The sequence below is a fragment of the Nicotiana sylvestris genome, chromosome 12, assembly GCF_000393655.2.
Source record: "Nicotiana sylvestris chromosome 12, ASM39365v2, whole genome shotgun sequence".
In the NCBI taxonomy this organism is placed as follows: domain Eukaryota; kingdom Viridiplantae; phylum Streptophyta; class Magnoliopsida; order Solanales; family Solanaceae; genus Nicotiana; species Nicotiana sylvestris.
In genome coordinates this window covers 108,003,284-108,018,412 of record NC_091068.1, presented here as the reverse complement: position 1 = coordinate 108,018,412, position 15,129 = coordinate 108,003,284, and the positions used below count along the sequence as shown (strand labels likewise).

At 43.0% G+C, this 15,129-nt stretch overlaps 1 protein-coding gene across 1 annotated transcript; it reads right to left on the bottom strand.

Annotated features, from left to right (window-relative positions):
* Positions 1-299: 299 nt before the first annotated feature.
* LOC138883515 (uncharacterized) lies at positions 300-767 on the bottom strand. The gene has a single exon (XM_070164207.1). The coding sequence runs from the start codon at positions 765-767 to the stop codon at positions 300-302; it is 468 nt and encodes a 155-aa protein (XP_070020308.1).
* Positions 768-15,129: the final 14,362 nt, after the last annotated feature.

The window sequence follows — 15,129 nt, the reverse complement described above, 5'->3', positions numbered from 1 at the left end:
AAGTAAAATAACTATTAAGATAAGACTAATCGTTAAAACAAACCTTTTTTTTTGGTATTTTCAAATTTCATATTAAAATAAAAACAAGGTACTATTTTTTGTAATTTTTTTTTAGTTTTACGAAAGGTATATAAACTAACAACAACTAAAAAGAAGAAATATTTTAGTAATTTTTGTTTTTTGATAAAATAAAGTAAAAGAGTCAAAACTAATTGAAATCTCCATCGAGGAACCTCCTATAGACATGTGATTTTTGACCCTCCCCGAAATTTCACCCATTTTAGCATAAAATATTTACTTTATCTGTTCTCAAGATCCAAGGAGAGTTTACGGGGCTTATAGGAGTAAGAACCCATTCCGTGCAAAGCATTGACACACTCTACCCTATCTTCATCCCTGGTCACATCATGGTTCAACAATACCACTTCCAAAGGATCCTCCACATTGATCATGACACTCGTATCATCAACTATCACCTCTGTTACTAGATCCACAAAAGAACAAACCTCAGTACTATTCGGCTGCCTTATTGATTTGCACACATGGAAGATAACTTTTTCGTCACCCACCCAGAAGGTGATCTCCATTGCTTCCACATCAACCAATGCCTTCCCTGTTGAAAGGAAAGGTCTTCCCAATATTATCGGCACCTCATAGTTGACTTCGCAGTCCAAAATCACAAAACTAGCAGGCAAAATAAACTTGTCCACCTGGACAAGAACATCATCAATAATATCAAGCGGCCTCTTCATTGTTCTATCGGCCATTTGCAATCTCATTAAAGTAGCTCTCGATTGACAAATACCCAAAATTTTGAATACAAAGTAAGGCATCAAATTTATACTAGCTCCCAAATTACACAATGCCTTTGCAAAATTCGCACTCCCAATGGTACATGGAATGGTAAATGCGCCGGGATCTTCAAGCTTTGGAGCCATCGAGTGCACAATATCACTCACTTGATGAGTCATATTGATGGTCTCACAATCCATAGGTCTCTTTTTAGTTACCAAGTCTTTCATAAAATTGGCGTATCTCGGCATTTGCTCAAGAGATTCCACTAGGGGAACATTGATCGACAAACTTTTCATCATCTCAATAAACTTCTTGAAATGATTTTCACTTTTCTGCTTTGCAAGTCTTTACGGGTAAGGTGGAGGAGGCCTTGGCAAAGGAGCCTTGGCTTTAGGCATAACCATTTCCGGCATGTCTATCACGTGTTCCCTAGACGGGTTCACGTCATTTTGAGTCTCCTCCTCAGTATCCTGAATATTAATTCTCACCTCACCATCCAACTTCTCTTCACTCACTTGCTCAACAACTATAGGATCATCAACATTTTGCACTTCAACATCATCACTCACAATTCTATGTTGCTTGGAGGTACTTGCTTCACCACCTCTACCTCTCATAGTGGTCACCGCCATTACATGGCCGATATTGTTTCCACCCGTCGGGTTTACTACCGTATCACTAGGTAGTGCCTCCTTATGGCGAGTGTTCAAAGATTGCGAAATCTGGCCAAGTTGGACCTCTAGATTGCGAATAGAAGTATTATGGGACGCCAATTGGGAATCAGAGTCGACGTTCTTTTTCATCATTTGTTATCGACTCAATCCTTACCATCTCATTGTTTGACGAACTTGGACCTCGGGACGAAAAAGGAGGGGGATTGTTAGGTTGTTAAAACATTGGATACCTTTGAAAACCCGGCCCCCGATTACCTTGATTACCATTATTCTAACCTCCATGGTTGTTGCCCCAGTTCTAATTGTTGTTCCCCCAATTGTTGGAATTGTTGTTGTTATTGTTCCAATGCCTTGGTTTCCCCAATTCTAATTATTCCCTTGCGATCTCCATTATTGATTTGGAGCATTACCGTGTTGTCCTTGATAGTTGTTGGCATACAAAACCTCTTCACTTTGCTCAGAATAACCATTATCTTACTTGTAACCACTGCTACCTTGCTCAAGTTAATCTTTATTGCTTTGCAGTTGTTGACCAGAATGTCTCCTCTTGTTGACCAACATGTTTACCCCTTCCATGGCATTCACTTGCGCTTGAACTTGTTGCAATTGAGCTTTTGCCAACTACTTCATTATTGTAGTTAACTCTGCTATTGCTTGGCCATGGTCGTGGAGCTCTTTATACTGGTAAATGGCAGTGGGATCACCTTGTGGCACATTAGCTCAACTTTTTCAAGCCGGGGAAGTATCTGTCATCTCATCCAAAATCTCACACGCCTCAGCATAAGGTGTGTTTATAAAGTTTCCCCCTGCTACCTGGTTCACTACACACTAATTGGTCGTGTTAATGCCATGGTAGAATGTTTGCTGGATCATTGTTCGGATATTATTTCACCATCGTTCTATACCTTTCCCAGATCTTATGAAGTGGTTCAGCAGGTTCCTGTTTGAAGGCCAGGATCTCATCTCTCAATGTCGCCACATGCCCCGGCGAGAAAAACGTAGATATAAACTTGTCGGCCAACTCATCCTACATAGTGATGGAATGGTTGGGAAGTCTTTCGAGCCAGTCCAAAGCTTTCCCTCTAAGTGAAAAAGGGAACAATCTCAATCTCAAAGCATCCTCCGACACATTTGTCTGTTTGCTTCCCCAATAGGTATCCACAAATCCTTTAAGATGTTTATATGCATTTTAATGGGGAGCACCTGTGAAGTACCCTCGTTGCTCCAATAAAGTCAACATCACATTTGTAATTTGGAAAATTACCCGCCCGGATCCGGGGTGGGACAATTGCACTTGCGTATCTCCTTCATTTGGAAGCACCCATAGAGCGACTCTCGGAGGGACTAGGGGAGGGTCTGGAACATTTTCATTGGCCTGTCAGCCTCTTCTTTAACCTTGAGGTACTAGAGGCACCTCATCTTCACCAATATCATCTAACTCCTCCCTCGGGATAACATTTTCGAGAAGATCATTGTTTGCCATTTTGTACCTAAATCGATTAACTCACACAAGTTAGTAAAACAGAAGGAAAGAAAAACAAGATACAAAACTAGTTAGATAGATAGCCAAAACCGTTTAGCTCCCCGATAACGGTGCCAAGAAGTGATCGGTTTCAACCCTATACCACTATAGAATGGCAAGAGTGGTTGATGCAGCTTTTACCCGAGGGGTCGGATCGATTTGCACAGAGAGCTAATATTAGTTTGGAATTGGATTTCTATCTAATCTAGCTATGTGCGATGTTCTTGATTGCACTTCCAATCATGCTTTGTTTTGGTTACTATTCTACTTTTAACACACGAAGAATGAAAATAAGCTAAGTATTTTGTAAGGGTTTTCTCAATTGGTAAAAAGGCACTAAGGAAGTGACTTACACCTAGATGAGTATCTAATGGGGTCTAAAACTTAGGGCAGGTTTGTTATAATTGGGATCATGATATAGCCATTGCACATAATTACTCACTCTATACCTCTCGGTAGTTTGAGCGACTTTCCCTAATTGGCTTTCTCAAGCCCAATTGGGTGTTCAAACAATGCAAGCAAAATTGGCTCAAGTAAGGTATTACTATCTCTAGGTTTAACCCTTTAATTGGGCTATCAATCTCTTGAATGCACCCAACATGAATTTCCTAGACTTAGTCTCTCTTTCTCAAGAAGAACCTAAGTCAAAAAGGCACAAATTAGTGTTTGCAACCACTAATTCAATCCTGATTAAAGCATGAATCAAGCTAAATATCATTAACCCATAAACATTTAAGCCCTAAAATTGAAGACCCATTAAATACCCACACTAGGGTTGGGTCACAACCCTAGGTAATGGGTTTAACTACTCATAATCAAGGAATAAATCAAATATGAAGATGTAATATAAGCCATAAAAAGTAATTACAAGAGTAAAATCTAAGATTAATTGCTAAAGATGTTCTAAAATTACTCTAAAATGCAAAAAGCGGCTGTTCACGTGCTCCACAAAATAACAGATACCCTAAAAATCTAAAAAAGAACTATTTATACATAGCTAAATTTTTCGGACAAAATCCCCTATGGAGATTCCGCTGACGGCGAAAAACTGGTTGCCTTAGCGCTTGGACTTCCACCGCCGCGCAAAAGCAAGCGCAGACCGCGATTCTTCTCTTCTAAGCTGGATCTGGATTTGATTCCGCTGGGAGCGGAAAAGCCACCGCCTCAGCTCTATCTTCAACCGTGGCCGCAAAATATGTTCGCGGACCACACTTTTAAAATTGAGCTCCAATCTATAGTCCTCTGATTCTAAATTCCGCTAAGGGCGAGATATGGATCGCGGCCGTGTCCGATGATTCTACTGTCGCATAATTTCACCGCGGACAACGGTGACTGTTAAGCCCAAAAGTGACTCTCTGAACCTTACTACCGTTGAGAGCGTAATTAAGAACGCCTCAGCGGTGGACCCTCCACGTCTGCTCTATTTCTTCGCTGTCAGCGCCTTTGACTCAACTTTGAACTTGTGCAGGTTTCACTCCTTTATGAACTGGTTATGACTTTCTTGTCTCTTTTTGACCAAACACTGCAAACAAGCATAATAAGTTAGCTTTCGAGAATATTTGTACACATTTTTAATCCAAAACCTAAGCAAAAAAGAGCATAAAATAGGTTGGAATCCCTAGTTATCAATCGTGAACATGCTTCACCAAGGATATCTGAAAGAACTTTTGAGCGGCCGAGAAAGGACAAACTTTGCTCGAGGACGCGAACAAAATTAGGGTCCACCAAAACGACCCTCCCCAGCTCGAACCATCCAAATAATCATTGGAGGAGGCGATGACGCATCAATCAAAAGAGTAAAATTCACGACTACCCACAAGCTGAAACAATCGATCACTCATGAACGGTATGACAAACTCAAAGACAGTATCATCTTCGATGAGTCGGATACCCACAGTTTGGTCTTTCCTCACTATGATGCCCTTGTTATTACTTTACGCATCTTAGATACTGATGTAATATGTATAATGGTCGATGATAGGAGCGGGGAGTGCATTATCCACCCTCGAGTTTTCGCACAAATAAAGCTCGAGGACAGTATAGTGCCACGTTGCATCACACTGACGGGTTTTAACAATGCAGTTGAGCAGACGTCTGGAGAAATCGCACTATTCGTCCTGGCCGGCGGCATCACTTTGGAGACCACGATCCACATTATGGACCAGGATACGACGTACAACGCCATCATAGGTCAGCCTTGGATATACACCATGAAAGCCATCCCCTCCAACTTATATCAAGTCATAAAATTTCCCACCCTTAGGGGGTATTCAGCGTCCGAGGAGAGCAACGCACTACCCAAGAATGCTATCACATCGCCCAAGACTGTACGTATACCCAACAATTGAAGGGCAAAGCCGAGAAGGCATTACAATTAACTGGGTCAGGGTCGGGTGGCGACGAAGGGAAAGATGTCACCAAGGACCCCAAAATCATAGAGGCCACAGGGTCACCGTAGAGGATCTCGACCTCGTACAACTCGACAAAGATGACCACAGCAAAAAAACCTACATCGGTCACAAACTTCAAGAACCAGGTAAATTCAATCAATTTTTAGCTAGTAATGCAGACTTGTTTGCCTTTTCCCAGGTAGATATGTCGGGCATCCCGAAAGAGATAGCGACACACAAGTTGAACGTCGACCCATTTTACCCCCAGTACGGAAAGTTAGGCAGAAATTCAATTCCGCAATAAATGACGCGGTCCGCGAGGAAGTTGAAAAAATGCTGGAAAATGGCTCTATCAGAGAATTAAAGTACCCCCAATGGGTTGCCAACGTGGTCGTGGTGAAAAAGAAGAATGGGAAATGGCGGATGTGCGTAGACTTCACAGATCTGAACAAAGCCCACCCGAAAGACTGATTCCCACTACCCCATATTGACCAACTCATTGACGCAACGACCAGACATGAGCTATTAATCTTCTTAGACGCCTACTCGGGCTATAACCAGATCCTTGTGGAGGAGGAAGATCAAGAAAATACCACTTTCATCACTCACTAGGGGACGTACTGCTATGGAGTGTGCCTTTCGGACTGAAAAATTAAGAGGGGACGTATAAGAGGTTGGTTACAAAAATGTTCAATGACTAGATCTGCAAAACTATGGAAGTCTACATTGACAACATGTTGGTCAAGTCAAAAAGGAAAGAGGATCATATCGACCACTTGAAAGAGGCCTTCGACATACTCAGGTTATACGGTATGAAATTGAACACCGAAAAGTGTGCCTTCGGCGTAACCTCGGGAAAGTTCCTCGGCTTCTTGGTATCACAACGAGTCATCGAGGTCAACCCCAACCAAATCAAAGCTATAAAAGGAATACCGGAGAACTTAACTAGTAAGAAAGAAGTACATAAGCTGACCGGCTGCATAGCCGCCCTGTCGAGATTCATCTCACGGTCTTTCGACAGATGCCTTAAATTTTTCGGCGTACTCAAGAAAGACAATGGACTCCAATGGAACTCCGAGTGCGTAGAAGCCTTGAAAAAATTAATGGCATACTTATCTTCACCCCCACTGCTTGCTAGGCGAAACTTGGGGAACGTCTCCTCATTTACCTGACTATATCCGATGTGGCCGTGAGTGCGGTCCTAGTCCGAGAAAACAAAGGTACACAATCTCTCATCTACTATATTAGCAAAACTTTAGTTGACGCTGAAACGAGGTACCCCACAACTCGAGAAGTTAGCCCTGGCTTTGGTCGTAGCTTCATGGAAGCTTAGACCTTATTTCTAGTGTCACCCCATCTCGGTGGTCACGACCTTTCCCCTAAGGAGTATTCTGCACAAACCCAAACTGTCAAGAAGATTAGCTAAATGGGCCATAGAATTGAGCAAACATGATATAACCTATCAACCGCAAACGGTGATAAAGTCGCAAGTGCTCGCCGACTTCGTCACCGACTTCAACACAAAAATAATGCCTGAAGTAAAAAGGGAAGACACACGTACTTCCCCCAGAATACACGACCTATGGGTTTTGTATACTGATGGCGCCTCTAACGCGCCGGGATCAGGATTGGGAATCGTGCTCGAGGTCCCAACGGGCGAAGTAATTCGTCAGTCCATAAGATGCCCAGATATGACTAACAACGAAGCCGATTATGAGGCCGTGATTGTAGGACTAAAGTTAGCACTCAAGGACGGAGCGAAGCGAGTCATCCTACGCTGCAATGCTCAGCTCGTCGTTAATCAAGTCATAGAGACCTTCCAAATCAAGGAACACAGACTACAAATATACCAGGTCGAGATCTGCAAGCTGTTATCCGAGTTCGACGAATGCCAGCTCGACCAAATCCCTCGAGCACAAAATATCGAAGCAGATAGCCTTGCCAAACTGGCAGTGGCCACTAAAAGCATAACCGTAGAAGGGACCGTGGTCACTCTACTCCACTCGTAGATCGATCAAATCGAGGTACGAACTATAAACCTAACTTGGGACTGGCACAATCGTATTGTCACATATTTGCAAGACGGTGTTCTTCCAAACGATAAAAAAGAAGCCAAAAAGCTTTGATTGCAGGTGGCCAGGTACAACATCATCAACAACGACCTGTACAAAAGAACGTATGGCCCCCTCAGCGAAATGCTTACGCCCAAACCAGACACGACGCATTCTGGAGGAATTCCACAAAGGTCACTGCGGAGCTCATACCGACAATCGATCCCTAGTCAGATGCCTCATACGAGCACGCTACTACTGTCCTACAATGAATAAAGAGGTCGTCAACTTCGTCAAAATGCGAATGATGCCAAAGATACGCCCCCATGATCCACCAAGCGGGCGAGCACCTCCACTCAGTCACCTCGCCTTGGCCTTTCATGAAATGGGGGATGGACATCATCGAACCCCTCCTAGTAGGATGAGGTAATGTACGATTTCTTTTAGTTTTAACTGATTATTTTTCCAAGTAGGTAGAAGCAGGCGCATTCTCCCAAATTCGCGAGCAAGAAGTGATCGCCTTTATACGGAGGAATATCCTGTGCCATTTTGGCCTCCCCAAAGAAATTAGTTGTGACAACGGGCCTCAATTCATTGGGAAAAAGATCGCCGAGTTCTTCGAGAAATAGCATATCAAAAGAATACTCTCTACGCCATATCATCCCGCGGGGCAATGGACAAACAGAGTCCTCCAACAAGTCAATATTGAATATCATAAAGAAGAAGCTCGAAAATGCCAAGGGACTGTGGCCGGAGTTGTTGCAGTAAGTGCTATGGGAATAGCACACAACGCCAAAAATAAGTACAGGAGAAACATCGTACTCACTAGACTATCGGACTGATGCAGTAATACCGGTCAAGGTCGGAGAACCAAGTCTAAGGTAGTCATATGAGAGCGGGTAGAGAAACGACGAAAGCAGAAGGCAAGACCTTGATGAGGCCGAAGAATGAAGAGACATGGCTTACATAAGGATGGTCACCCAGAAACAACAGGCAGAGCGATACTACAACAAAAAAGCCAAGATCAGACCGCTCAAAGTTGGGGACTACGTACTCAAAGCCAAAACACATGCAAGGAAGGATCCAAGGGAAGGAAAGCTATGGACTAATTGGGACGGCCCATACAAAATTACGGCGGCAGAAAGCAAAGGGTCATTCCAACTAGAAACAATGGAAGGAAACTAAACAACTGGAACATCACCCACCTCAAGTACTTCAACTTCTAAGGAAAGATGTTCTCCAAGCCGTGCTCTTTTTCCCTCACTTAAGTTTTGTCCCAATTAGGCTTTCTCGGGGAGGTTTTTAACGAGGCGACGAGGACATTTCGAAGTTAAGCACGAGCAGGTGATAATACAAGTTAGCTAGTTAATTGCTCGACCCCTCGAATACTTCTCCAGGCCGACCAATAAAGAGACTAGATAGACTGGGACTGGAATACCAGCCCGGAAAATTTGTAAAATTCTATAATGTATATATGTAAGCAAATCATACAAGCACATGATGTTCGCCTATGTCTCCACCAAGTTTAACACTGCACCAATTAAGACACTCACATTCGACCTCGTTCGAATTAATTAAGAGTAACATTCGACCTCGCTCGAATCAACTCACATTCGACCTCATTCGAATTAATTAAGAGTAACATTCGACTTCGCTCGAATTAACTCACATTCAACCTAGCTCGAATTTCATTCACAGTTAACCTCGTTCAAATTAATTACGACAACATTTAACTTCACTCGAACTAATCAAAGAGACTCGATCAGGTCGAGCTAACTCCTACCAACACAGTTCTTTTAAATCAAGGCAATCAATCGAGAACATTCAAGGAAAAAATAGAAGACTCAGAAATAAACAACAAAAGTAGCATTCCAAGTCAAAAAGGTATCTTACAAGGGCCGAACAGATGCCTCAAAAGTAAAAACAAAAGATTACAAAAAGCATCATTCAACGGCATCATCCTCGCCATCATCCTCACCGGTTGACTACGCATCATCATACCAAGCACCTTGCTCGATCCCGTCAAGCTCATCTTCATCATTGTCCGCCCGTGGCGTGGTGGGATCACAACCACAGGCGACTCGAGTTGTGCACGCCTTGGCACAAGCACCCTCAAACTCAACCTCAGTAACTCTCACTGCCGCCATGAGGTCCCTAAATATGTCTAGCTGGGCCTCGACATGGATCCACTTCTCATACGAATCCTGCGCACCGGTAGGATAAGCGGAAGTGTGAAAGGATGATGGTTGAGCCAATAGTTACGCCATTTCGGCCTCAAGGGCGGCGACCTGATCATTTAAGTTCGAAACCTCTCCCAAGCCCGCCAATCCGCTCATCAAGCCTTGCCTCCCTGAGCACGGCCGCCTCCACTTCACTCGCTTGTTCAGACCTGAGGACGCGGATGACCTCCTCCAACGCCGCCACCCTTGCCAAAGCCGCCATCCTGGCCTCCTCGACCTTCCCCAAATTTGCCATCTTTTTAATCAACTCATCACTCAAGTCATTGGCCCTGGCCGAACTCTATTCAAGTTCAGCCCGCAGGGATGCCACTTGAGCATGAAGATCGGCACACTCAGCCGCAACCCCCCTGCTCACCTCAAGCTCGTCCTCCTTAATTCTAAGAGCTCTCTCGAGCTCGCTACATTTGTCGATGACCCTCACAAGTTCAACGTCCTTCTACCTCAACTAATCTCTAAGAGAATAGAAATTACCGTCCGCGCCTAATCGGGTACATATCTCACGGTACTTGGCACGGTACTCACGATACTTCAAATACATCTTAAAAATAGCCTTCCGCTTCTCTTCTCGGAGAGCACTCTCAATCTCCAAAATAAGAGTCTAATGAAAAATGAAGAGCAAAAAAAAGTTAGGAAAGAAAGAGAAAGAACGTAAGGTACATGAACAAAAAAAAGAGAACAACAAACTTACCTTCAACATTCCGGATATGCCTAATGACAGATCGACATCATCAAATATCCGCAAAGTCCTGTTCTCGGTGCTAGAGCAGAGAGGAACCAAAGAAGGAACTATGCTCTCTGTATTCACCAACAAGTCGCGGTCCAAGGAAATGACTATGGTGCGAGTAGATCCCTTCGTCCTCACTTCTACCTAAGTAAACCCCTCATTGAACATCCGAGTCTTTTCGGGGTCAATGTCGGAACCATACTCATAGCCATCTACAACCACGCCTTCCCTTCTTCTTGGCGGAGGAAGGAACGTCGGCTTGCCCTGACGACGACGGATCACTCCTCGGAATGACCTCCGCTGCCTCTGATCGCCCCACTTCTTCCACGGTGACCTCGGGCAAGGGATCAATTTCTACATCTTCTAAAGGGGGCATAGTATCAATGTTTAAAGCTATACCGCCCTCGGATGCAGCCATGGCCAGCTCGGGATCGCCCCTTCTTAACTCTTCATTTCCTACTGTCTCACCACCAACTTCTACTATCCGCCTTTTTAATGAAACTGCTTCCTCCTTGCTCGGCGATGACTCATCCACTAAGTGCAATACAGAAGAAGTCGGAGTCTCCACCGAAGGGCCTGCCGCCGGTCTGCTAGGGCTACGCAGTGTCGAGTTTTGAGAGGGAGCAGCAGTCTGAATGGACTCGCCTGCGGTCGCAGCAAGCAGAGACCAGGTTGAGGCACCTGATTAAAGCATGAATCAAGCTAAATATCATTAACCCATAAACATTTAAGCCCTAAAATTGAAGACCCATTAAATACCCACACTAGGGTTGGGTCACAACCCTAGGTAATGGGTTTAACTACTCATAATCAAGGAAGAAATCAAATATGAAGATGTAATATAAGCCATAAAAAGTAATTACAAGAGTAAAATCTAAGATTAATTGCTAAAGATGTTCTAAAATTACTCTAAAAAGCAAAAAGCGGCTGTTCACGTGCTCCATAAAATAACAGATACCCTAAAAATCTAAATAAGATTTATTTATACACAGCTAAATTTTTCGGACAAAGCCTATATTGAGATTCCGCTGATGGCGAAAAACTGGTTGCCTCAGCGCTTGGACTTCCATGGCCGCACAAAAGCAAGCGCGGACCGCGATTCTTCTCTTCTAAGCTGGATCTGGATTTGATTCCGCTGGGAGCGGAAAAGCCACCGCCTCAGCTCTATCTTCAACCGTGGCCGCAAAATATGTTCGCGGACCACACTTTTAAAATTGAGCTCCAATCTATAGTCCTCTGATTCTAAATTCCGCTAAGGGCGAGATATGGATCGCGGCCGTGTCCGATGATTCTACTGTCGCATAATTTCACCGCGGACAGCGGTGACTGTTAAGCCCAAAAGTGACTCTCTGAACCTTACTACCGTTGAGAGCGTAATTAAGAACGCCTCAGCGGTGGACCCTCCACGTCTGCTCTATTTCTTCGCTGTCAGCGCCTTTGACTCAACTTTGAACTTGTGCAGGTTTCACTCCTTTATGAACTGGTTATGACTTTCTTGTCTCTTTTTGACCAAACACTGCAAACAAGCATAATAAGTTAGCTTTCGAGAATATTTGTACACATTTTTAATCCAAAACCTAAGCAAAAAAGAGCATAAAATAGGTTGGAATCCCTAGTTATCAATCGTGAACATGCTTCACCAAGGATATCTGAAAGAACTTTTGAGCGGCCGAGAAAGGACAAACTTTGCTCGAGGACGCGAACAAAATTAGGGTCCACCAAAACGACCCTCCCCAGCTCGAACCATCCAAATAATCATTGGAGGAGGCGATGACGTATCAATCAATAGAGTAAAATTCAAGACCACCAAAAGCTGAAACAGTTGATCACTCATGAACGGTATGACAAACTCAAAGACAGTATCATCTTCGATGAGTCGGATACCCACGGTTTGGTCTTTCCTCACTATGATGCCCTTGTTATTACTTTACGTATCTTAGATACTGATGTAAAATGTATTATGGTCAATGATGGGAGCGGGGCGTGCATTATCCACCCTTGATTTCTCGCACAAATGAAGCTCGAGGACAGGATAGTGCCACGTTGCATCACACTAACGGGTTTTAACAATGCAATTGAGCAGACTTTTGGAGAAATCGCACAACCCGTCCTGGCCGGCGGCATCACTTTGGAGACCATGATCCACATTATGGACCAGGATACGACGTACAATGCCATCATAGGTCAGCCTTGGATATACGCCATTAAAGCCATCCCCTCCAGCTTATATCAAGTCATCAAATTTCCCACCCTTAGGGGGTATTCAGCGTCCGAGGAGAGCAATTCACTACCCGAGAATGCTATCACATCGGCCAAGACTGTACGTACACCCAGCAATTGAAGGGCAAAGCCGAGAAGGCATAACAATTAATTGGGTCAGGGTCGGGTGGCGACGAAGGGAAAGATGTCACCAAGGACCCCAAAATCATAGAGGCCACAGGGTCACCATAGAGGATCTCGACCTCGTACAACTCGACAAAGACGACCACAGCAAAAAAACCTACATCGGCCATAAACTTCAAGAACCAAGTAAATTCAATCAATTTTTAGCTAGTAATGCAGACTTGTTTGCCTTTTCCTATGTAGATATGTCGGGCATCCCGAAAGAGATATCGACACACAAGTTGAACGCCGACCCATTTTACATCCCAGTACGGAAAGTTAGGCGGAAATTCAATTCCGCAATAAATGACGCGGTCCGCGAGAAAGTTGAAAAAATGCTGGAAAACGGCTCTATCAGAGAATTAAAGTACCCCCAATGGGTTGCCAACGTGATCATGGTGAAAAAGAAGAATGGGAAATGGCGGATGTGCGTAGACTTCACAGATCTGAACAAAGCCCGCCCGAAAGACTGATTCCCACTACCCCATATTGACCAACTCATTGACGCAACGACCAGACATGAGCTATTAAGCTTCTTAGACGCCTACTCGGGCTATAACCAGATCCTTATGGAGGAGGAAGATCAAGAAAAGACCACTTTCATCACTCACCAGGGGACGTACTGCTATGGAGTGTGCCTTTCGGACTGAAAAATTCAGAGGGGACGTATAAGAGGTTGGTTACAAAAATGTTCAATGACTAGTGTTGATACCCAATTTTTTTCTATATATTTTTTATACTCAAAATACTTTCAAAATAGCATGTGTATGCATATATAAGCATGCCCAAGTATTTCGGTATTTTTCCCAAATTTTTAAAATTTTCAAAACCAATTTATTGTCTATTTTAATAGTACAAAATCCAATAATTATTTCCGAAATTATTATTTTGGTGAATAATTTATTTCCATCCTCATAGTTACACCAAAATATAATTAACGTGATTTTTTCATACTTTTACAAATTCATTTGATATTTTTAAAGCTAAATTACATAAAATTGCAATTATGGCATATATTACGATTAATAGCGTTTTGCAATCATAAATTCATTTACAGAATATTTAGATTAATTTTTATATATTATTAATTAGCTCAGTGCTTTTAATTTATTTTTAAGATCATTTTACTATTTTTTATAAATAAAAAGGGTAAAACTGGCTATTTAACATGTAGCCTCAGTTCATTTCAATTATAGCCCCATTATATTTTAATTTTAGCCTAAAAGTGACCCAATTTCAAACTCAAATTCGGACGACCCAATTCTGTTTTTTACCCGACCCCTTAACCCGTCCGGATTTCCTTTTAAATCCTGGCCGTTGATCATTTTGATCAACGGCCCTGATTCACCCTTTCCTTTTTTAATCCCCTAACCCCTATAACCCTAACCCCATTTGCACTATGACGCCGCCTCTGAATCCCAAAACTCTCTCAAGACTCTCAAGGTCCTTCGGAACCCTATCCTCCTCCTACCTTGTTCCACCGTGTTTTCACCGGAGTCCATGGCTTCTCAGGCCATGGACAGCCTATACTCACCTCCTCCGGCTCTTGCATGCCTGATGCTCGAAGGTTCGAGGCCAGACCTCGAAGGTCTTCACTCAGACCTTCACCGATTCGAAGATTCTGGCCATCTCCGGCCTTGCTCCGGCATACCATGGTGTTTTGAGCCTGATTCTGACCTCTCAGACTCAGATCGGTGACCTTTTCAAAGCTTTTTCTAGGGTTCTTCTGAAACCCTAACCCATCGAGGTTTTTCCCGATTTTTCTTTTAGATCTGTTGTGTATCTATGCTCTACTTGAGTGTTCAAACGATTTCCCTAACTTTTCTTTCAAAAATTACTTTCCGAAGCCTCTTTTACCATCTAGGGTTTTCTGAAAATACGTAAGTGTTTATCTAACTTTCTTCTCTTTTTCTTTTGTATGTATTTGCCTATACTGTGTTCTTATGTTTTCCTTCTACCACGTATGTTCCTATACCGTGCTTTCTATATTCCGTTCTTGTATGTTCTGCTATTGTGTTTTCTACACTATGTCCTTGTATGCTTTTCTACTATGTTCTACTATTTTCTTCTACCATGTTCTGGTATGTTTCACCTAATGTATTCTTCTATCGTGTTCTTAAGTGCTCTTAGTATTTTTTCCTTCTACTGAACTTTGTTTAAGCCTCTTCTAAAAGGATCTTCTTAAGCATGTTTCCTTTTACTGTTCTTATCAGTTTTTTCTCATCATGCTTCGAATTAGTTTCCTTACTCTGTTGCTTTGAACTCTTCTAAACTCTGTTACTGGATTTTCCACTGATTTTACAATGACATGACAATTTTTCTTTCATACTTAACGTGTTTGTATGCTCTTT